Source organism: Mustela lutreola, chromosome 5, assembly GCF_030435805.1.
Source record: "Mustela lutreola isolate mMusLut2 chromosome 5, mMusLut2.pri, whole genome shotgun sequence".
In the NCBI taxonomy this organism is placed as follows: domain Eukaryota; kingdom Metazoa; phylum Chordata; class Mammalia; order Carnivora; family Mustelidae; genus Mustela; species Mustela lutreola.
In genome coordinates this window covers 41,359,266-41,383,893 of record NC_081294.1, presented here as the reverse complement: position 1 = coordinate 41,383,893, position 24,628 = coordinate 41,359,266, and the positions used below count along the sequence as shown (strand labels likewise).

The 24,628-nt window shown below is 43.3% G+C and overlaps 2 protein-coding genes across 4 annotated transcripts in view; both read right to left on the bottom strand.

The window, feature by feature from the left end:
* Window positions 1-1,848: 1,848 nt before the first annotated feature.
* GRPEL2 (GrpE like 2, mitochondrial) lies at window positions 1,849-13,635 on the bottom strand. The gene is made up of 4 exons (XM_059173999.1): window positions 13,457-13,635; window positions 10,902-11,055; window positions 9,711-9,792; window positions 1,849-5,035 (listed from the first exon to the last, which is right to left on the bottom strand). Exons 1-4 carry the CDS (start codon window positions 13,633-13,635, stop codon window positions 4,671-4,673), a joined length of 780 nt encoding a protein of 259 aa, XP_059029982.1. The 3' UTR covers window positions 1,849-4,670.
* Window positions 13,636-15,988: 2,353 nt separating this feature from the next.
* The window catches only part of AFAP1L1 (actin filament associated protein 1 like 1), a 58,474-nt gene continuing 49,834 nt past the window's right edge, over window positions 15,989-24,628 (bottom strand). For all 3 annotated transcript variants that reach the window (XM_059173991.1, XM_059173990.1, XM_059173992.1), the window contains exons 17-19: window positions 22,875-23,053; window positions 20,709-20,837; window positions 15,989-17,837 (exon numbers count right to left, since the gene is read on the bottom strand). In XM_059173991.1, coding sequence (XP_059029974.1) covers window positions 17,814-17,837; window positions 20,709-20,837; window positions 22,875-23,053 — 332 coding nt within the window. In that variant the 3' untranslated portion in view covers window positions 15,989-17,813. The remainder of the gene's footprint in view (window positions 17,838-20,708; window positions 20,838-22,874; window positions 23,054-24,628) is intronic.

The window sequence follows — 24,628 nt, the reverse complement described above, 5'->3', positions numbered from 1 at the left end:
GCGTGGAAGCAAGGCCAGCTGCTTTCGAGACTGTTGTCACCGACGTGTACTTGCAGATTCTACAAGCACTTTGTGTCTCTGCCTTCTACTTAACCAAAAGAGAAGGGTTTCATCCAGTCTCTTCTCAGGGAGGAGAGGTAGGAAGGGAAGAGTAAGCTCCCATTTTCACCCTCAGAAAAGAAGAGCAGCTCAGTGCGGTTAGTTCATTACACGGCGAAGGACAGATTCCTCTGGCAGAAAATAAAGCTGGGCATGAGCTTCAGGATAAATAAGGAACACCCATATTTAATTTGGTCAGATGATGGCTAAGAGAAGAAACTGAAAGGATTCAGACGCTAGTAAAAGAGCATGTAGCTGAGATTCCAAGTCAGCTCTGAGTCACAGAAGGGCCAAGCTGGTTGCTAGTAAAGTAGTAGACAAACTATGCATTTCTTATGATCTTAAAAAATAATCTTTTTGGTAATGTTTATGTCAGAATGTAAAACTCCTTAAGTTCATTCCCTTGACTCAAGATAATTCCTTAAATTTTTTTGTTATATAAGCATTCATCAATTACTTTGTGCCAAGTTCTCTTATGCGCTGACTTAATCTGATTCTTGTAGCTTTTTGAAGGGTAAATTGTATTAACTCTAAAATTCCTCCTTTTCTCCCCCCAAACAAAAGGCCTCACATATTTATTACTGAACCAACCCACTGGTGCAGAAGCATAGGAACAGAGAAAAATCATTTTCCCAATAAAACATGTCTATCATTCAGGTAGTGGTAATGTTGACACTAGGAGACCAGGAGTGAAGCTGGGTGACTCTATTAGTTACCTATTGCTGCATAACAAACCACCTCAAAACTTAGTGGCTACAAGTAACAATCATTTACTTTGCCCATAAATCTGGGCTTTGGGCACGGCTCTGTGAGATCAACTCATTTCTGTTCCATATGGTGTTGGATGGGGGCTGTTCCACTAGGGGCTGGAGGATCCAATTTCTAAATGACTTGAGAGGCTGGCAAGATGGTGTTGGCTATCAGTTGAAATCTCAGCTAGGGCCTAGTTCCACTCCACAGGCTGTTTCAGTTTGCTGTCAATTGAAGGCTGAGTTGTTGTAAGGGTGAGCATCCAGAGATAGGATAGTTTGGGTCTGGAAACCAGCAGTCACTTCTACTACATTCTATTGGTCAACCACAAAGTCCAGATTCAAGGAGATTTGGAGCAATGTTTGAAACCTCCACAGCAAACTTGACCATGTGGATGGTCTGAGCGGATAGAAGTAAGAATATACTTCCTAGCACTGGGAATATGGGAAGCAATGGATTGGGGAGCCAGGATATTGAGACAAGATTAGAAGAGTAATGAAATCCAAGGCCGAACTGCTGAAAAGGCTGGCTCCAAAGAGGGAGGCTCCAGGAGGCTGGGTATTTGGCAGCCAGTTAAGCAGATGTATAGACAAAGCCAGGCAGAGCTTGACACGGACTCACGGAAGCTGAAGATCTGTGTAAGGCCACATGTCAGTGATCTGGCTGAGAGGATCAGAAATCCAGGAGTTCAAGTGACGTGACTGAAGCAGACAAGACAACTAGAACGAAGAAACAAGTGTAAGAAAATAAGGCAATGCCAGAGAGGAAGGCAAAAATATAAGTCCAGATCTAAGAAATACGTAAGTATCAGAATGAAGCAAGGCCAAGGAGGTAGGAGAACAGACAAGGTGTAGAATGAACGTCTACACCACATCCATTTGGCTGGGCTGCTGTGAGATCTCAAGGTACCTCTGCTGAGTGTTGACAAGATGGGTCAGGAGTCAATGAAGTGACAATAATGTCAATATACAGGCAGACAAAAACACTAAACACAGGAACTAGTTATGTCAATTCAGGTTTTATTGAAGTTGCTTCTGAATATTCTATTTCATCCTTAGTCTTCCCTATTTGATTTGCTTTAGTGTACAAGAACCTTTCTTCACTTATCAGATCCTTTGCCATGAAAGAGCACCAATTAACTTATCAGTATCAAACTAATTCCCTTATGACAGTGAAGAAAATCTGTGAAAGGTTTGTAGAATCCATGTATTAAAACACCAGGATCCCCTCATCAAGTGAGCCAAAGCTTCCTTACATATCTGCAGGCCTACAACATTTCACTTTACCAACAAGATTAAAGTAATGAAGAGCAGACACAATTTTCTTGCTCCTCCAGTCTGAAAGTGTGGATTTCTTGCATTACAGTTGAAACAACAACAACACACACACACAGAAAAAAACCAGAAGCTGGAAGGAAAATAAGTCACTGATAGATTAAATTACAATTTTTCTTTTTTTTTTTTTTTTAATAGAAGCACCACTTAAACAGTTTTCCCCTATGCCTAGACTTTAGACAGCTATTAAAAACATAGGCAAAATAACATGTATAATAGAAAGTAATAAAAATAAATATTTGAGGGCCTACTGTAGTAGACAATTTACACATTTCATTTAATCCTCACAATATTGTGAGGGAATTATAATCATTGTACAAACAAGGAAGTAGGCTCAGAAGGGTGAAATGACTGGGGCCCCAGATCACACAGGTGACTGGGCTGGGATTTATGTTCAAGTCTATGCCTCCACAGCCTATTCTCTGTTATGCTGCTCTGGCTCTCAAAAGCCTAACTTTTGAGATTCTTATCATTATAGCTCCATCTTCTAAATTTACACTTTTAAGTCTGCATAACTACTGAATAATAAAAACATAAAATTATTCTTAATCTACTTTCTAAAACAGGAGGTTGCAAGGAATATTAGAAGACTCTTCAAGTACTCGAACATTTCATACCTAAAACTATGGTTGTTCTAATTCACTGATGACGACAGCTAGTAATTCAAGTAACACATAGGTAATTGGCTCCTTTTCTTGTTGTCACCATCTGTCAATCTCAAAGGAATGAAGGCAAAAAAAAGACAAATTCCTATTGTGAAATCTGACTGCACATTAAATTTACAGTATGCACTTACTGGAAAGTCCAAAGAGGTTTTGGTTTTAAAATCTTACCACCAGTGTTTCGTTTGCTTCTTAATAGCACTTTTTTTTTTTTTTTTTGAGTATCTAATTCTGGTGGAGATGGCAGGGCCCACTGGGGGATGGTTTTATTGATACATATGTGGAGTGTGCTGGAACTATCTATGATGTCTAAGAGGGTAACTTGTAACACTCCACAGAATGGGGTCATAAAATTCCAGTAGAAACGGATCTACTTTATGGATAACTAATTTAAAAAGCCTGAACCTACCTATGCAAGCTGGATGTCTAATAATCTTTGTCCGCTGGGGACACATTTGCATGTTCATTACAGAACTGCTGGATCTTAAATGATTAAAGATAATATCTAGTTGTTCCTTATTCAAGTTCTCACTGAAATGTAGTTTACTAGTTTCAGACATTTTGAGTCCGGTCCTAAAAAAACGTCTTCATGCTTAAGAAGCTGAAAGGGGGGAGATGAGCTCATCACTAAGGCCTCTTCTAACATTAAAATCTCCGTAACTGACCTCCTTTCTAAAGTTCGATTGATAGGTCATTCACTTGCTCCTTTATTGAACAAATCTTTACAGAACACCAGCCATAAGCAAGACTGAAAAAAATAAAAAATAAACATATAAACAAATAAACAGCTAGATGTTAATATATGTAATATAAGGCAGATACAAAAACTGGAAAATAAAGCTTATCAGCATGAGAGGTAGTGATTTGTGAGTACCAAATTAAAAAAAAAAAATCAGCATTAACTAAATGAAATGAGAAATCGTAGGAACCTAACATTTTTGCCCTGAACCCCTGCATAATCTAATAAAGGATGATGGCAAATTTGACAAAGTGGAAGATTTAGGGGCTAGTGGAGAGAAAAGCTGTAGGTAAATTACCTACACAGACTGATTTGGGTCACTAGCTATTGGTGCTGCCTTGGTTTCCCTGAAATGATTATATACCTAGGGAGGCTGAAAATAATTGTAAGGTAACCCAGGAAAGCACAAGGTTTCTTGGTCATATTTGCTTGAAAGGAACCTGGTATCTTGAATTTCTTGATACTCCCTGCCTTCCAAGTCTTGCCTGGGCCTTAATTAGCCCTTGTAAATGGGTCAATGAGTGTGAATATACCTGGCGGGGGCTACAAGGACAAAAGATGGCTAAAAGGAAAATAGTAAAAAGGGGAAGTCCTAAAAATCTAGGTGTATAAAAACCAACCCAAATGATCTAAATTCATGTAACCTAAAGCTTTATCATCTAAGTACCCAGATGTTGAACCAATCCCTACCATCTCCTTTCCCCATGAAATACAAGATTCCTGTTGTAGGGACCATTAGAAAGAAACATTCAGTTGAAAATACATAAACATATACTCATTTCCACTTTTAAAAAGATTTTCAATTGACAGTCATCAGAGTACCAATTTTAAAATAATTTTCTTAAACATATTTGGACAAAGGCCATAGGATCACTTGTCACATTGTTCAAATGCCCAATGGCAAGACTTCTGATGAGACCAAATAGGTCACATTCATCAGCAGAGTATCTTAGAAATAAAGCCAATATGACTAAATCCAAAACAGATTACATGAAGTACCTCATGTACAATACGAACCTAGTTTAATAAATAAAGGAAACACAGGTGGCTGTACTCTGGGAGAACATTCAGTTCTTCATGGCCCATTCATAGTCTTCTCTGAGACTCCACTGCCACTTCCACCCTGGCAAGTCTAATGGTTCGGCCGTGAAGCTTGTAGCCATCTTGCCTTACTAATGCCACGGTGCCAGGCTGTACCCCAACACCTGCTGGCACATGACAGATGAGTTCATGCTCATGAGGGTCATATTTGTCACCAATGGGTGTCATCTTCTCTAGGCCATGTTTGGCAAATACACTTTTCAGCTTTGCTTCTAAAAGTGATAACCCTCGGAAGATCTTCTCCAAAGTGAGCTTCTGGTCCCCAGACTCTGTTTCTTCAGAAATGTACTCTGTAGTCTTCTCCAAAATGTCTGCCACTTCTACCAAGTCCTTACAGAAACTCTGAATTCCTAGAGAAACCAGACACTTTTATTGTTTGTGAAGAAAAATCACTTTGCTCCTAGGGGAGGAGTATGGGGAATGCCTAGGGGAGTGGCGAGTATACTGGATACCCCAGGAAGTGGGAAGACTGACGCACAGGACCCAGGGATCGTCATCAATGATTACCACCTTAATCCAACTGACAAATCAGGGTTTCTCTTGGAAGGCATATGACTGGGAAGCCTATTAGGAAAAGGGGAAGACGGTTAGAACCTAAGGACTAGGTAAGGCTGAATGCAGGATGTCAGAAACCCGTGCTTTAAAAACTCAATCATTAGGTGCCTGGGTGGTTCAGCTGGTTGAGCAACTGCCATCAGCTTAGGTCATGATCCTAAGCTGGGTCCAGGATTGGGTCCCACATTGGGCTCCCTGCTCAGCTGGGGGTCTGCTTCTCCCTCTGACCTTCCCCCTTCTCATGCTTGCTCTCATTCTCCCTCTCTAATAAATACATAAAATCTTAAAAAAAAAAAAAACAACAAAAAAAACGGGATCATTGTTTCTTGTATTTTTATGGCTATTCACTTTTAGTACTGACTTATGTACAGTTTTGAAAATTCTTGTATGTCTTAATTTTGCTAAGACATGCACTCTCAATAGGGATAAGATATTGGTATTTCATGGGGTAGGGGGCAGTAATACAGAAGTTAGTTGAGAACACCATGCTAAGGGAGATTCAGGAAGGTTTATTCTTGAGGACTGGTTCAACCGGGGTAGGGAAGTAATATGCTCCATAGAGGAGGTGAGTCTCCAACTGCCTGCTCCAAAGTTACACATATATGTACATACATATACTTGCTGGAGATGGGCCACAAAACTTCTAAAATCTTTTTAGTTTTATGAACTGTTCTAAAAGTAAACTCAATTGTTGAGTAATCTCATTACTCCCAATGTAGCATCTTGATTGTTCTTACAGAAATGTTAAGAATGTCATCATTATAGATATCGATGGTAACAGCAAAGCCCTGGTGGGAACTAGTGAACGATGAAGGACTTTGTTCATCTGGTTTTAATCCAGGGACAGTTTTTAAAAAAAGATTTTATTTATTCATGGTGGGGGGGGAGTGCACCCATGAGTGGGATGAGGGACAGAGGGAGAAGGAGAAGCAGACTCCCTGCTAAGCAGGAAGCCTGATGTGGGGTCTGATCCCAGGACCACGGGATCATGACCTGAGCCGAAGTCAGTCACTTAACTGATTCTGGGCACCCCAATCCAAGGACAGTTTTAAGGCTATGCATCAAAATAGGGAGCCACCTTAACTGTATTCAGAGGTAAAAAGGAAGATCATCCACAGGGAGGCAATAAAAGAGATGACAGAGAAGAAATTTCCTAGACTGGCTGCCTAGATTCTGGAAGGAACAACTGACAGAGGTAGGAATTCTATCTTTAACTTCTGGGTGACAGAGTCCATTTATAGCATCTTGAGCAAACAAGTGTAATAGGATTCAAATTAGTCTAATAATAATGTACATAATGGATTTGGGGTGCCAGGGCATGACAGATGGGCAGGAAGAGAAGATATCAGAAGAAACAGAAGAACCAAGTGAAGGAATGCTGGTATAATGTGGGAGAGATCTGGTGTGGGAGAGGAGGTCAAGGAGAAGAAAGAGCAAAACCAGCAGGCATCTCCAGGGAACCAGACCTGGTGTGAACGAAGTTCCACGAGATACCTTCCCCACCTCTACTGGGGATGGTGGCCATAAATATTAATGGCTATTAATGTAATCAGCTGAAAAAGTAGAAAAGATTTGCCTCAGGCTTGAGAAGTATACTGATTAGATCAAAACTCCACCCAAGAGACAAGAATGTCTCATAAAGATCAACCAGGGAGTACTAAAGGCAGATTCTCCTGGCTACTAAAAGAAGACATATACTCCAACAGAATTTTGAAAGCGGCAGGCTTCTGGGCAGACTTGTACATTGCCATGGTACAAAGAACCCTGACTTCTGTCCAGTCAAGTTGTATGAATTTGGGTAAAAAGAAGCTCAGGTTCTCTTGTTTGTATAGTGAGTGGTTCAGTCTCTGATTCTATTCTAATTACTGTTACTTCAATAGGAAGTAGGTGTCTGAGCCATTTCTTGGGAGTGGGGGTGGGGGAGAATCTTTATGACCTGTTTAAGAGTAGATGAGTTACTGAGACAAAACCTTCCCTGGAAGGAGAGTCATCATGCTATATTACATATTAATTAAATAATAAAAGCTTTCTGTTTTTTTTTCTAACCCCATGCTCCCTGACCAATCTTCAATTTTTCAAAGTATTACTGGCCACTAAAAAGAAATGACTCAAGCAAATGACTTAAGTGGCATACTGCTAGACACATTTTGCTCTCTAAATGAATAAATTAAATTATCAAATTATTTTTGAGCTTAGCTAGTATTCTGTTCCTGGGAACCTTATCAATTCTTGAGGGAACTGATATAAGTGATATAACCCATCAAAGCCTGACTTCTAATAAGCCAATTTACCCTGCTCCCCTCAAGCAGGAAAGTCTTTCCCAGGTACCAAGCTGGTTTACTTGCTACACAATTCCTTGTAGCTCAAAGGTTAGCAAACTTTTCCTATTAAGAGCCATATAGTAAATATTTTAGGTTTTGTGAGATGAGGCAAAAATCAAGGATCTTATGCAGGTGATTATTTCTACAAATTTTTATTTTTACTTACTTACTTAATTAATTTAAAGATTTATTTATTTATTTACTTGACAGAGATCATAAGTAGGCAGAGAGGCAGGCAGAGAGAGAGGATGAAGCAGGCTTCCCGCGCTGAGCAGAGTGCCGGATTTGGGGCTGGATCCCAGGACCCTGGGATCATGACCGGGCCAAAGGCAGAGGCTTTAACCCACTGAGCCACCCAGGCACTCCAATTTCTACAAATTTTTAATAATAAAATTCAAAGCTATTTATGGACTTACACATAGGCTGTAGTTTGCAAAGCTCTGTCCTGACGGTTGGAAATAAGACATTAAAACTTGGATGAAACATCAGTAATACAATTTGGGGGTCAGTACTTAGCTGATATTGTAGCCCTGAAACGTGGTATCTCTAGCACTGAATGCAAAGCAGAAGGCTACGCCAAAGCACTGGGGCTGGACAGGACAGGAATGAAGTGAATTCTTTTTTTTTTTTTTGATTTTTATTTATTCATTTGACAGAGAGAAATCACAAGTAGATGGAGAGGCAGGCAGAGAGAGAGAGGGGGAAGCAGGCTCTCCGCCGAGCAGAGAGCCCGATGCGGGACTCGATCCCAGGACTCTGAGATCATGACCTGAGCCGAAGGCAGCGGCTTAACCCACTGAGCCACCCAGGCGCCCCTGAAGTGAATTCTATGCACAAACAGCAGATAAAATCCAGAGAACAGGGACTAGTGTGACATGGGGGAAAGAATAATAGACTGGGGGTCAGGAGCTAACGGACTTACGTCTCTATCTGTCACCAATTAACTTTTTCCAGCTCATTTGTAAAAGAAGACTGGACTACATACAATCCAAGGGCTACTGAAGCCCCTTCATTCTATGTGCAATGAAAGTATAATCCTCTTAACGAAACTGTGAGTAAGGCGAGTAATCACAGATCTGCCTTCTACCCTTCAATCTATTACTAACATTTACATGAAGACATTTGGAACGAGTTGTTGTGTGTTCAGAGAAATATCTGTGAAAGACTTTATTTTTTATTATTTTTTTTAAATGTGTGGACTTCAAATGTATATATATATTTAAGATTTTATTTTTAAGTAATCTCTACACCCAACGTGTGGCTCAAACACTTAACTAGAGATCAAGTTTCATGGTCCACTGACTAAGCCAGCCTGAAAGACTTCAAAGATTGAAAGACCAAGAAGATTATTCAGTCATCATTGAAAAAACAGATATGATCTAGTACAACTTCCAGAATTACCTGTTCCCATATAGTCTGGGGCTTTGTCTTTGAGTTATTTGCTAACTTATTAAGTTGTAAACACTGTTAGTAATGCAAGTGATTTTTGTCCACAGTAGTGAAAACTGTCTGGTGGAGACACAGTTGATTACTGCACTATGGTTACATACTAGTTTGCTCTACGAAGCAAATTTTAGTATTCCTGATTGCCCATGCGTCTCGCTCTTTGGATTTTCCTCTGAACATCTTAATGATTCACTTGTTTTTTAATGAGTTAAACAGAATTGGCTGCGTAAGCACTAGAATGTTAAGTGTACGTGCTTGAAAAATTAAGTAACAAAAGTTTTGGTCAAAACAAAGGCAAGTATTATTTTAGTAAATAGTTCACTTGGCAACATTCCCAATAAAAATCTCACAAGACATATGGCAAGAGTGGAAGGGCAGAGTAGGATTGGTTTAGGACCTAGATGTGTTTTTTACTATGTTCAGTTTGTAAGGATACTGTCAGTATCCTTAAACTAAAAGGTATTTTTTTTTTTCTTGAGAGAAAGAGAGAGAACACACCTGCACAAAAGGAGGGGAGGGGCAGAGGGAAAGAGAGAATCCCAAGCAGGCACCATGCCCAGTGCAGATCCCAACATGGGGCTCAACCTCCCAATGAAGATCATGACCAGAGCCAAAATCAAGAGTCTCATGCTTAACCAAATGAGCCACCCAGATGCCCCAAACTAAAAGGTAGTTTAATTTTTATCATGAATAAATCTCTCACCAAATATCTTGGCATCTTCTACACATCTCTGGGTTCGCCGCCTTATGTTTTCACCATCGGCTACCGCTCTCTGGTATCTCATCTGACACCAAAAGCAAAGTCAAAATGATCAGAAAATACATGCTTGCTAGTGGAAAAGAATTTTTTCTAAAAAGATTTTATTTATTTATTTGAGAAAGAATGAGAGAGAGAGAGAGAGAGAGAGAGAGAGAAAACACTCATGAGAGGGGGAAGGGTCAGAGGGAGAAGGAGACTCCCCGCTGAGCAGGGAGCCCGATGAGACACTGGATCCTGGAACTCCAGGATCATGACCTGAGCTGAAGGCAGTTGCTTAACCAACTGAGCCACCCACATTCCCAAGAAACATTTTTCCTTACTTTACAAACTTCAACCTTGTAATAGGTTTTTATAAAAAAAAAAAAAAAAAAAAAAGGAAAAATGAGGAGCCGCAGGAATCTTAGATCAGCTACTAGAAATCCCGCATCAAAGCAGGAACCTACTTTGTAGAGCAACCCCGATAGGCTGTCATTTAGCTTCCTACTCTGAAGACTTAACAAGGTGTTTTCAAGCTCATTATCTTGAGAGAAAGCTTCCTTTTTCACAGGCAGCCAATAATGCCACCCTCTTTCTTCCATTGAACTGAACTCCAGGACAACAAACAATAAGTTTTAAAAGTGTGTCTTCTATTTGAAGGCAGTTAGTTTAGCTCCTTTAATCTTTTCCTCTTTCATTCTTATAATCCTTGATTCCTTTAATTGCCTTCACAAGACATGCTTTCCTACCTCCTTACCATTCTGGGTAGTCTTGCTTTGGAACTAACTAATTACCGCCCTCAACACGTGTCTGTCAACCCTGGTAGGCAGAGTATGCCAGATGTAGTCTGACTAGCAGAGAACAGTGATAAGAGACACACTCATTCAACAAATATCTACAGAGCTTTTACTACATGCCAGGCCCTGGGCCTCCTCTGAAGCTACCACAACATTAGGTATGTAAGTACTGTGACAGCATGTTTTTAACGATGATAGACTACTTTGCCTAATAATACCTAGCAGGAGAGTAGAGATGGGGTGAGAGGTAAAGAGCCCACGAGAGGAAATTTAATTAAAAAAAAAAAAAAAACCGGACACAAAAACTGTGTGGATATATCAACCAGAGAGGGGATGTGAGGAACAGACAAAATCTACTCACTGTTAAGTCCTGGACTTCCTTCTCCAGTTTCACAGCTTTAAGCTTTAAGGCTCGTTCTGCAAGAGAGGGCCCAAGCTCATCGGGAGGGTCCTCAGAACTGCAGGCCTCACCAGCAGTTCTCTGGGTGGCAGTGCTGAAAGGACGCGGCCATCCCCTAAAGTGAGAGGGAGGGGGCACATGAAGAAATGCCATCACACAGAGCCAAACTGCTCGCGGTCACAGTAACACCACCAACACTTATAAAATATAAAGTTACTAAGTGTCAGACACCACTGTCAGGTTTTATGTAAATGATCTTTTCATCTCACAGTGTGTGAGAGAAATTATATTATCAATTTTTCTTTTAAAGATTTTATTGATTTATTTGAGACAGAACACGAGTGGTGGGAAGGGGCAGAGGGAGAGGGAGAAGGAGCGGGACGCCAGGACCCTGAGATCATGACCTGACCGGTAGGCAGACACTTAACCAACTGAGCCGCCCAGGCTTCCCTATCATCTCAATTTTATAAATGAGAAAACTGAAGCTCAGAGAGGCTTATGACTGGCATAGGACCACACAATCAGTATTGTGTTGAATCAGGATACTGAACACAAGGCAGCAGAAATAGCTAGAAGTGGGGACACAAAAGTCAGCAAGAGAAAACCGAGTTCTTATGCCCAGAACCAGCAGGGCAATATCAGAAGTGGGAAATCAAAACACAAAGCCATATATTTCTGATTCAATCCTTCATTTTACACATGGGGAAAATGAAGCCCAGTAAAGGGACTGTGTCAAACTGGAGTCAGGCCTAGAATTCTAAAGCTTTCTTGACCACAAGCTCCTAAGTTAGGCTCTTATGAAAGAGCACCTGTGTTAAGAGAAATCCTGACTTGGGAACTCACGTCTGTGTAAAATCAAGTCGGTTAAACACTTATAAAACACTATACGTTCCAGGCTATGAACTATAAACAGGTGAATAAAATGGATCTTTGTATTCAAACATGTTTGTAATCCAGAATTTCATACAGCTCAAATGTCTGACGTATAGTTGTTTACAAAGGAAGAACTTTAGAGCAGGGCCTACTTTACAAATCTTGGATTGTAGCAGATCTCACTCCTTCAAGGAAGTTTCCATTACTCTTTCTGGATTCTCATAACTTGAAGTAAAATCAACAAAATCAATCTGTGAGTACAAAAGGTCTTTAAAACAAATAATTTACTCATATGAACCGGCATACATCGAAGAGCAGTCATTGAGGTGACATCCATGCAAAGATTTAAAAGGGGTAAAAAATGTTTGCTTTTTGCAAGGGAGAGGGAACAGTCAGTAGAGAGCTATCGGCAAGATGACTTTTATGTCCTAGACTTTCCAGGCCAGCCCTGAACGCAGTTATTACAATCTGGTTTCAGACTGTAAAAGGTTCCACATTTCTGGTTCACAAAATATGGTCACCATAGATTTGGGGCAAATCACACAGGGTGAAATACCTCCTTCCTCCTCAACGAACAAACTACATTTATTCAACTGAAAGTAGGTCATAATACTACCAAGGGCCAGTTTAAAGAGAAAACGGCCAAAGCCCAAGTCTGAAGCGGAGAGTTGAGGCTGATCCCTTCAATTCCTTCTGCTCCAGAACTGGAGTGAGGGGAAATTTTATCAGAAGCTAACTTTTTTCTTCTAGTCACTTCCCTACACCACAAACTGCCAAAAAGACTTTTAAGCCCGAAACCCAGAATTCAACAGAATTCAATCTTGCACCCAGGTGCTAGGGTAGGGTGCTAGGTCAAGTGTGTATAAAAGGTGGCAAACAGTTTTGCGAGATTCCCAGATTCCCGCAGCTTAATTTACACTTCAGAAGTCCAACCTTACCCACCCCACAGTTCACTCATTTTTATTCTTTCTGAGGAACACACAGTCAAACACGGAGTCGCCCTGAGGATAATTAACGTTGTTCACTAATTAAAAGAGCCGATTCTAGAGCCCTGAATTTGGAAAAGTTACTGAACTTTCTTAAACCTCAGTTTTCTCGATTGAACCGGAGAAAAAAAAGAACTACCCATAAAGTTCTACAGTCGGCATGATAAGTAAACAAAAAAAGGTGCCGTAGCCGATGGTGAAGAGCAGCAAATGCAACTTCACAGACTCAGGTGGAAGAGCCGTTTGGAGACCAAGTCGACCGCCCTCCTTTTACCGAGAGGTAAAGTGAAGCCGAGATAATGTGGAAGGAACTGGCCTAGGGTCACTCAGGGAGTCGGCGGGGAGAATTCAATGTTAACTGCAGACACCCCAGACGGAGGAAAAGGGGCCCGGAGAGGTACATCCCCAATTCAGTCGATGCTCGGGGCTCAAGAGTTCCCACCTCCAAGGAACGTGATCTCGGCTCTTTCGTGGCCTGGCAAGGAAACGCAGCTGTGTGCCTCAGTTTCCTTATCTGTAAAATGGGGCCGTGAGTGCCGAATCGGGACAGCTGAGAGGTCTGGTGAGTCATCTCGCGCCCTCCAGCCCACAACCGCCCTTCCAGCTTGCTTGTCTCGCACTACCCTCAACCCGCGACCCGCGGCCTGCCTCGCTCACCTGCCTTCGGACGCGGCACTCGAGGCCAGAAGGCGTTGCACCAGCCGCCGGACCGCCCATACGGACCGCGCGGCCATATTCCCGATCTCAGCGGACGGAGGCAGCGCACGCGCAATTGCTCCAAATGACGAGATGCGCGAGATACCACGCTTCCCGGCAGCCTTCGCGGGCGCTCCCATTCCAGGACCCCGAACCTGTACGCCACACTTCCGGTTGTCCCTGGCGCGCGCGGTGCTCGTGCCTATCCGGTGTCCCCGACGAAATGCGACACTTCCGGTCCCCAGCGAGTTGGGTGCGCCGGGCGGGTTCCTGTGGCGGGAGTTAGGCTCCACGAAATCCGCGGGCACCAGAGGGGATCGCAGCTGTACCCTCAAGTAGGTTACGTGAAATCGTAAACAATAAGTGAATGCAGACGCGACTTAAAGTCAAAATATGACCGGTGTTTAACTAGGGCCGCGGTGCCGCGGAAGCCTAGAATACGTTGTGGCCGAGTGTCGGCAGTTTTCGCAGAGGAGACAATTGACAGAAAGCTGAAGAATGAGTAGATGAAAGGAGGAGGAAAGTAGTTCAGGTAGAGGTAAACAGCATCTGCAAAATCCCAGTCAAGCGGGAGAGTGTATTTCGAGTAAGGCGCCGACCTATTGGAGGGAACGGGGGCCGGCAACACAACACAATGAGCGGAACGGGTCCCGCGAGGGGTTTGAAAAAACTTAAAGCCCGACTCCGCCATTACTTTTTTACCTGCTTTTTTGTTCCAGTTCCCTTGTTTTCTGACTTCGCTATTTTTTTTTAAATGTGTGTTTTCTCACTATGTGAGCTCCATTAGGGCAGAGATTAGTCGGTTATTGCCAATGAACGATGGAACAGTTTCCTAATGTAGTACCCCAATTTTTTTGCTCCATGAACGTGAGTCTTACTGATTGCAATGCGAACATGTTACAAAACCTTTACATGTTTAACGGGTCGCTTTGACTCCTGCAAAGAGGCAGGGAGACAGGCTGTCGTACTAGTCCACGCAAGGGGAGGACTGTACTCTGTCCTGGAGACCCCTTGAAGATCTTTGTAACACCCTACCTAAAGTAGCTACTATTTTAGGTGTGTCCTGCAATTTCTATTTCCATATTTGTATTTTGTTTTGTTTTCTTTTTGTTCTCCCAACTAGAGTTTGAGCAAGAGGGTGTCTGTCTTGTTCACAGTGGTTATTTCTGACATCTAGTACAGTAGGTAGGTATCCATAGTAGGTCCTTAACGAATATATGTTGAATGAATTAATGGTTGATGTCAGTGGAGATAGGATGAAGTGGATGAATTGTAGAGAGATTTAGTGTGGAAATCTGTCAGGAAGTGAGGGTAGATTGACGATTGGGGTTGAGGGCACTTGGAATTGCCAGACTAGTTCCTCCCTAAGGTTAAAAATAAATAAATAAATAAATAAATAAATAAATATATTTTTTTAAAGAAATGGGAAGTGTGTTCTCATTCTAAATCCTCACTGTAGCATGGCTTACTTACACTGTAGCTATTTGGGTCAGGTTTTCTCTCTACTTGTCTGTGAGTTCCCTGAGGCCAGAGCTGGAGACTTTTGCATCTTTTAATTCTATCCAAGGCCCAGTCCAAATGTGTTGTAACCAACACCTGATGTTTTCTTTTGGCCTCGGGAGAAGAGCAACATGGGTTAAGGAGGGATTATGATCCACTTTTACATATATGAAAAGTGAGGCTCAGAGAGGTTGGTACATCTGCTCAGGGTCCCCCACTGAGGATTCAGGGACACCAGAAATCCCAATAGTCCCAACACTTGGCAGTGTCGGAAAGGATGGAGCTTCAAATCCCCCTAGACCCATGAGTCTATACCTTGAAAACAAAACAAACAAGGCATTTTAACAGATGAGGACTGGCATCTATGCTTTAGCCATTTTGTTTGCACTTCTCTTAGCTAAATAGTCTATACCAAATGTGCTGCATATGTACATCTTTCATTAGTCTGTTTATGAAGTGCTAGTGTTCTTCTGAATGCTGCAGTGCAAGACGGGTGGTGGGGTAAGATGTGGATGAAATGGAACTTTGGACTAAGAGGAAGGGCGGCTGGCTCCATCACCTACTAACTGGGTCGTGTGAGTTACATAACCACTTTGGGTCGTGCAAGTTACATAACCGCCCTGGACTTCAGTTTCCCAAACTAAAAACTGGGTAATAGAGCCTGTGTCACAGAGTTTTAGGGAAAATGTCTGGGAAAGTGATTAGCAGTTAGCACCAGGACTGGCTATGCAATTTAAAGGGCAAAAGGGAAATGTGATGCCCCTTGTTCAAAAATTACTAAGAGGGTTAATAGCAGAGCCCTAAACCAAGGTCAGGGCCCCACTAATCTTTGTGACTGCACAGGTTGCGTGCCTGTGAACTTTGGCTAACGCAGTACCTGATTCGTGGAGTGCTCACTGTACCCCCTCTCCAGTATTCCCAAGGTCTTTCAGTGGGGAAAAATGCTCAACTGCAGAATAACCGCATGAGAAAGAATACACACCGAGGACAGAGTTGGGGTGTTGGGTGTCGTTCCAGGATCCACATTTTTAAAAAAAGAACATTAACAATGTAGATTATGTGAGCTCCTTTTTCATTGAAGATAAGTGGAATCTGGATGAAAACTGTCAGTTATGGATTAGTTGCTTTTTAGCTTTTTGATGGCTGTGATTATCATATAAACATCATTTCTTCAGTGGAAAGAACACAGGGTTTTTAGTCAGACGTTTCTTATCTAGCTAATAATAAGGGCCACTATTGACTGAGCATTTCCTCTTTCTCAGACGGTGCAAGATGCTTCCCCTGTGCTATCTCACTGAATTTCCCCAATAGTCTTGGGGGTGGGGGGAGGAAATGGAACTGTTAACCTGGGTTTTGTAGATAAAGAAAAGAATGAGAGGTCAGGTGACTTTCCCAGACTTAACCAGCTGGGCAGTGGCAGAGGTGAGGCTCAAATCCAACTCTGGATCCAGGCTCACAGGCCCTAAGTCTCTTCCTCTGCCACGGACCAGCTAGGTGATTTTGGTCAGGCTATTTTCCCTGCTCTGGTCCTCAGCTACCTTAAAGAGTGGTAAAGTTTGGATAAGGCAGAAGTATGTAAAACCGTAGGTAGGGTAAAGTGTCCAAAGGTTATTGTGTGTGTGTGTGTGTGTGTGTGTGTGTGTGTGTGTCTGTGTTTCTCTCTCTGGAGCTAGCCTTTGAGCTCTTAACAGTTAACTGGTTTTATCTTTTTTTGGAAGGAGATATAAAGACCTAAAAAACTAAAAAGTGTCTACAGTGTTGAGAAAGCAGTGAATGGCAGAGTAAGGAGACTGCCCAAGACTTGAAGTCCTGCTCCCCTATAAAAGTATCAAGTGTTAGTAAAAAGCACTCCCGGCAGAAATGAGCCACCATCCTTTGATTCTCCGTGATAGTTTTCCTTGACAGCAGGTACAGAAGTGCAGACTGGAGAGCCTTTAAGTGCAAACTCAGGATAAAGACATACAGAGCGTCACTTGGTTCTCTAGCCCTAGCTCCTGGAGCCCGAGTGTCAAATGAAATAGGTAAAGGACTTTACTGGCTACAAATGACCCCACCCTACAATTCCTGCACCATACTGTGGACATTAGGAATCCATGTTCCTGTCACTATCACTGTGGGCTGAAAACAAGTCCCCGGCTGAGCCTCCCCTCGCCTGCTGCATAGCAGACCTCTAATTTGAAAGCACCTCAAATGCAGGGTTCTGGTAGCCGCACCCACCCAGCTCTGAAGCACAGAAGGAATGACTGCAGAATTTGTGTGTTGTCTGTAGCTTTTGTTCACGTTCACGCAGGCAGGGAGATTCTATTGATTTTTCAGCCTCTTTATGTTGCCCAGAGGTTGTCAGTGATGCCCCACATGAATCCACTTGGCACAAGTGTGATCAGATGATCAAAGCTTGGCTCTTTGTACTGTACTACCTACTGATGCTTCAGCACTGTCTTCCTTTGCCCTATAGCCTGGGAGTGGGATGCTAGAATGGGATGGAATGGCTTATTCACGTGGGCTTTCATTTCTTCAGAAATGAGGGCAAAGACATTTAACAAAACCTTTACAGTGGTGCAGATTTCTGACTCCCTCCATCCCTGTTTTCCACCCTCTGGGAAGTTAAAAGGACGCCCTCCATGTCCTTCCTCCCTTCCATTTCTTCCCTCCCCGTTTCCCCTGTCATCATGCAAATCATGTAAAAGCTGGTCTTCTGGGTGCCCTGGAGAGGCTACTTCCAGTGGGGGCTACTTCCAGTGTCCTGGCATCTCCTTGTGAAAAAAGTGTTTCCAATACAATCTTGTATTTCCTTTGGAATGAAATCTTCATCCTCCTTCTAGGTCTTCTTCATTTCCCATTCCTGAAGTCCAGAAAGATAAGACAAATCAGGTTGCTGAACATTCTAGTGTGACTTACAGGATAAAAACATTCCACTGCACCCGATTACATAAAGATCTCCACTGGCCAGAGAGCCACGGTTCCTAGTCTCACCCTCCTTCGGTAGCCATGGGTAAGTCCTTTCTGCACTCTGGGGAGTGGGGAGTTTTATGGGGGCTCAAATGTCACAAAGTTTGTCTTTCTCAGACAAGGAAACTGAAGCCAGTCTATGCTTGGCTCTAATGCTGGGGTGGGGTGAGGTAGGAGACTGATGAAAGAAAAGACAAAGCAGTTTGGTAAGGAAGGGTGAACGCAGGCGGCCCACTGGGCTCTCTTGTTTCCCCTGGAGCCATGCAGGACTTCATCTGGGAGGGATACTGAAGTGGCTTTTTTACCCACAAGTGATGGGTAAAGTGGCTTTTTACCCACAAGTGATTCATAGGGTTTCCTGCCAGCTCTGGAGGTGATGGTGTAAACCAGGGTTACATGGGAGGGTTGGAAGAACATTCTTGCTGGGAGGTTTCCCCACTCCCAGCCTGCTGCTCTTCTCACAGTCTTCACCATCTAAACCGCAGCTGCTCAGGGAAACGACTTTGAGTCATCCTTGGTTCCTTTCTCCTTATCCTTTACATCCCCATCAGCAAATCCTTTGGCTCTACCTCCAAAGCCAGCCACTTCAAATCACCCTACTACGCCTTTTTCATCTCTCATCTGGATGACTCCTAACTGGTCTCCTCTGTCTTCATATCAGTTCTCAACATTGTTCCAGAATGGTTTTGTTTTGTTTTGTGTGCTTTTGTTTTTTTAAAGAGAGAGCACGTGTGAGGCAGGGGCAGAGGGAGGGAGAGAATCTTAAGTAGGCTTCATGTCCAGTGTGGAGTCCGATGCAGGGCTCGACCTCACAACCCTGAGATCATGACCCTGAGATCATGACCTGAGCCAAAATCAAGAGTCTGACACTTAATCAAATGAGCCACCCAGGCACCCCCAGAATATCTTTTTATTTTTTATTTATTTTATGTTTTATTATTTAAATATTTATTTTTTATTAAAAATTTTTTTAAAAAGATTTTGTCAGAGAGAGACAGAGCACAAGCAGTGGGAGCAGCAGGCAGAAGGAGAAATAAGGCTCCCTGCTGAGCAAGGAGCCCATTGCAGGACATGATGCCAGGACTCTGGGATCATGACCTGAGCCAAAGGCAGACGCTTAACCAACTGAGCCACCCAGGTGTTCCCAGAATGGTCTTTTAAAAATGTAATTCAGGGGCGCCTGGGTGGCTCAGTGGGTTGGGCCGCTGCCTTCGGCTCGGGTCGTGATCTCAGGGTCCTGGGATCGAGTCCCGCGTCGGGCTCTCTGCTCAGCGGGGAGCCTGCTTCCTTCTCTCTCTCTCTCTGCCTGCCTCTCAGTGTACTTGTGATTTCTCTCTGTCAAATAAATAAATAAAATCTTTAAAAAAAAATTAAAAAAAAAAATAAATTAAAAAAAAAAAAATAAAAATGTAATTCATATCCACAAATTTTTTGCTCAAAACTTTCCAATGACTTTCCAGTATGTTAGAACAAAATTTACAGTTCTTCCGATGTCCTACAAGGATCAGAGAGAAACAAATTGGCCCACAGGCCCATCTGGCCCACTGTGTGTTTTCAACTAAGAACGTGTTCATCAAAAACTAATGGTTTTTACATTTCTAAATGTTTGAAAACAAATCAAAAGAATAATAATTTTGGGGGAGCTTGGGTGGCTTAGTCAGTTAAATGTCTGCCTTTGGCTCAGGTCATGATCCCAACCAAGGTCCCGGCATCGAGTCCTGCATCGGCCTCCTTGCTCGGCAGGGAGCCTGCTTCTCCCTCTGCCCGCAGTTGCCCCTGCTTTGACAAATAAATAAATAAAATCTTAAAAAAAAATTTGTTTCTTGACATGTGAAAATTTTATGAAATGCAAATCTCAGTGCCCATAAATAAAGTTTTATTGGGACACAGTCATTCCATCATTTGTTTACAGGTTGTCTACTTTCCTGCTGCAGTGGCAGAGCTGAGTCATTCTGAAAGAAGCTCTGTGGTCCACAAGCTCACAAATATTTACCTTTACAGTTTGCTGATGTCTAGTCTAGGTGATCTAGCCTCTGGCTGTTTACTTCTCTAATCTCATGTCCTTATGCTCAGGTGTTAGTTTCTCAAGTCTATAATTTCTTTTCTCCTTCCTTCCTTTCTTTCTTCCTTCCTTCTTTCCTTTTAAGATTTTATTTATTCATTTGAGAGAGAAAGAGAGAGAGAGCATGAGCAGGGGGGAGGAGCAAGGGGAGAGAGAGAAACAGGTTTCCCGGCTGAGCATGGAGCTTGAAAGAACCCTGGGATCATGACCTGAGCTGAAGGCAGATCCTTCAGCTGAGCCGGCTGAGCCACTCAGGTGCCCCTCAAGTCCACAATTTCTTATTCCCAATTCTGCAATCCAGAAAACCCTAAAACCAATTTTTTGAATCAGGCATTTCGACACAAACACAATTGGTGCAAAACCTGACCTGAGCTGATGTGAGGCTGTTTATAATCTACTCCACATGGTGTGAATATTCATGTGACTTCTTGTAGAATACTTAACATGTTTGCTTTCACAGTGCTTCCTGAGAACTTGCTGGGGTTTTTCATCATACACAGTATATGTACCATATTAACTTTCTAAAATCCTCAAAGTTCTGGAACACAGCTGGCCCTGAGAGGACTGGACTGTGGGCCAGTATCACGGAGCGAGCCTGGGACCTAGAACCGGAAGAGGTGGGGCCAAGAACCTCTCGGTGGAGTTCTGTAGGAAGGGGGTTGCCAGATCTCTGAATTTTGATTTGCTGAGCTATTGCAATACCTTGGCTTTCTGTAGCACCCTTCCTTGGTTGGAGGTTACGATGGATGGGCTTCTCTTCCTCAGCTCAGAAACACAGTTGACAGGGAGAGGTTGCTCTGGGGCGTTGTTCTGGGGTTTATTTGCAGTTTCCTGTTGATGAGGAAAAATCGTTACATAGGTGAGGCCTAATGCTGGCTTCCCACACCTGGCTTGCCCTCCAAAGAATGCAAATAGAAGGTGCTGTTAGGCCAGCACCAAACAGGGTGAGGGGAGGAAGGCCCCTTGAGGGCCTTGAAATGAAAGTAATGACCTCTAAAATTACGGAGCCCTCATTATGCACCAGGCTTTGCATGGATTAGCTCATTTAGACTTTCCAAGTCTATGAAGTAGGTACCATTATTAGTCACCCTGTTTTACAGATGAGCCAAATGGGAAGGTCAAGTCACTGCTCAAGGTCACATAGTTGGTGAGTGGGAGAGCTGGGATTCAAACCCTACCGCCCTCTCTCTTCATCTCTCCCATATTCCTTCTCTTCTACAGTGCCCTCACCCCTTAACTTTTCCAGATAGTTGCGCAGTACATTACTGGATGTAGTTCTTTAAGTGTGGCATATTAACGGCTAAGTCTGCAGGGAATTTAGAGAAGACATCTCCTTCTCTCCAAAGGCCTTCAGAAAGGTTCAGGAGTCTTGGGAAGAGCTATCTGGAATGTGAATTTCAGGGCATATTGGTGGGAAGAAGCAGCTGGGATGAGTGAAACCACTTCTAGCTCTTCCTCCAGCCCTCTGTGGGTTTGCCTTTGTTTTCTTAAGCTCTTCATCTGTAAATGAGGTTGGAAAGCCCCAAGGAGAGGAAGCACACGGGCAGAAGGAACAGCCTGGCTAGGAGACTGGCTAGGAGACGTGGGGTGTGGTCTGATCAGGCGGTGGCAACTCAAAACTTATCCGACAAGCTATTTCATCTGTCTGAATCTCCCTGTTCTTTTCTGAAAGCAGGCATTGAGTTTTATTCATTCAGCAAACATTTGTTGCACTCCTATTTTGCGGACTCTGTAGAAGGGCTAAGGTTGTAATGATAAAACAGGCATAGTCCATTTTTAATAAAACTATACAACCCAGTGCGGGAGATAGATATTAGACCAGGAAGGACACAAAAAGACACACACACACACACACACACACGTATACAGAAATTGTGGCTAAGTGCTATGAGAAAGAATAACACATTGGACTCTTCGCAATTTAGACCAGTTGTTCCCAAATAGGGGCGATTTTGCCTTTTCAGGGGACATCTGGCAATTTCTGGAGGCATTTCTGGTTGTCAGGTGGGTGTGGAACTACTGGCATCTAGCAGGCAGAAGCTTGCAATGCTGATAAACATCCTACATGTACCTGGCAGTCCCCTATAAAAAGAATTATCGGCCCCAAATATCAGTAGTGCTGAGGTTGAGACATTCAGATGGAGATGGAGGTCAGCCAAGTTCTCCCTGAGGAGCTCTCATTCGGGGCGAGAGGATCTACCTTGCAGGGGTGCTTAGAGCCCTGGAGATCATGGCTGTGCAAAGCCCAGAGGACCACATGGTACACTGAGGACCCTAAGACAGGGCACAAGCACTATGGCTAAGGCCGGGCTCTGGAGTCAGTCTTCCAGCGTTGCGAATCCTGCCTCCCACTTACTTAACTGAGTGACCTGGTGTAAGTCCCTCAGCACCTCTGACCTCCGTTTCCTTGTCCGTTCAGTGGCGCCAACACATCTAGTGTCCCACCTCCTGGGACTGCCGTGAAGGTCGGATAAGATAACAGGAGTTAAAGGCTGTACTGACCTACAGTACAGTTGTTGACCTACAACACAGTTATTGTTCAACACACACTTGTTATTCAACATACCGTAGTTACACTTACCAGTAACACAAAGGCTACTTCTAGGACCACATTCAGGATAAAAAGTCAAATGGCAGGGCTTTGGGGGAGACAATAAAGGCCAGAGCTTGCTCTGACAGTCCCCTCCCTAGCAGTGCCAGCTGCTCTTTGGCAGGCTGTCTTCTGGCATGTTCCCTCTCCTCTTTGGGCATCTACTTGCTCATCTGTAAACGACCATCATTTCTACCCGCAAAGAGTAACCATGAAGATCTATAGCACATGAGGGGATTTAGAAGCAGCTACCCTGGCCCAGATGGGCGTGGACTCACCCCACTCTTGTTCTTGCTGCTCACGGAGAGTCCCAGCGTCGGGCCCCCTGCCAGGGACTGCTGTAGTCGCTCCTTCACAGCCACAAGCCGTAGCTCCAGGTCGATCCGGCGCTCCTCCTTTGCCCGACACTGAGCTTCCAGGGCAGCCACGGCCTCCTCCAGAGCCTTTAACTTCGTTCCTGTGTCCAGAGACATGGCAGAGAAACAGCTGAGCCTGGCCTGAAGCCTCAGGGAATACGACAGGACCTCAGGTTCTAGTCCGTCCCTCTCAGGGGGCTTTTCCAAGCCCTCAGTCCCAATTCAGAGAAGGACTTGGGGCCTGGGATTCCAGCTCCAGGCTGGGTTGTGTCATTTTTACCTGCCCTGTATCTGTTTTCCCACCTTCTGGATCCAGAACCCTGATTTTCCCCTGGGAAACCACCTTTCTCCTCCAATTCCCTTTAGTTTGGATGGAGCTGACCTCACTTTAAGTTCAAGGCGTTGGTACATGACTTAGACCTAGCCCATAATCCTGTCTCCATTTTCTGGTCACAGTGGTTGGTTTTAGAGATTAAAGTTGGTCCAATCAGAGTGAATCCTGAGGCTTCTGTGGGGTCCATTGGGAAGAGAAGTTTTCTCTGCAGGGGTGGTTGGAAGGATTAGGTGAGGGCTAGAGCTGTGTAGCCATTATGCCACCACGAGGGGCAGAGAATGAAGCCAACACAGAGGATGGCAGAAGACAGAATTCTACTTCCTGGTGACATCGTTCCAATTCCTGGAACTTGCTATACCTGATTGCTCAGTTTTCCTATTAAATTTTTTTTTCTTTTCTTTTTTTTAAAGTAAGGTCTAAACCCAATAAGGGCTTGAACTCATGACCCTATGTTCTACTAACTGAGCAAGCCAGGCACCCCTATGTTTTTCCTCTCATTTCTTTTTTTTTTGGAATTGCTTTTTTCCTTTTTTAAAAGGTTTATTTATTTTAGAGAGAGAGGGAGCAGGGGGAGGGGGTAAAGGGAGAGGGAGAGAAGCAGATGCCCTGCTGCACGTGAAGCCCAATGCTAGGCAGAGCTCTGGGCTCAATCTCATAGCCCTGAAATCAGGACCTGAGCTGAAATTAAGAGCTGAAATTAAGAGCTGAAATTAAGAGCTGAAATTAAGGACCTCAACTGGCTGAGCCATCCCGGTGCCCTCCTTTTCATTTCTAAGCCAATTTGACTTTGGTTTCTCTTACTTGTAACTGAGTTATAATACAGGGTTTTACATCGACCATGGGCTCCTACTGGGATTTTGTTGCTTTTCAATCTAAATGAACAAACCTATATTAGTATGTTTTCATGCACAAGAGGTGTGTTGGGTCTTACCAGGTTTAAAAGTTAGTTTCTTTCTCTCTTTCATTCATTGATTTATTCATTCATTCATCTATCCAGTAAATACTTATTGGGTGCTAAGCCCTTGCTTTGTACTGGGTGCTGTTCTGGATCCTTGGGATAGATCAGTGAACAAAACAGGCCAAGATCCTTTATCTTATAGAGCTCATATTTGTGTGTGTGTGTGTGTGTGTGTGTGTGTGTGAGAGAGAGAGAGAGAGAGAGAGAGAGAGAAACAATAAAAATGATAAACATAATAAATAATCAAATGTTACAAAGTGATGTGCTATATAAAAAAGTTGAGCAGGAAAAGGAAGATAGCCTGTTCCAAACCCTGTTTTGACTCTTAGAAAGTTCTGTATATTGAGACCAAACTGCCTTCTTATGCTTCCCTCCCACAGATTC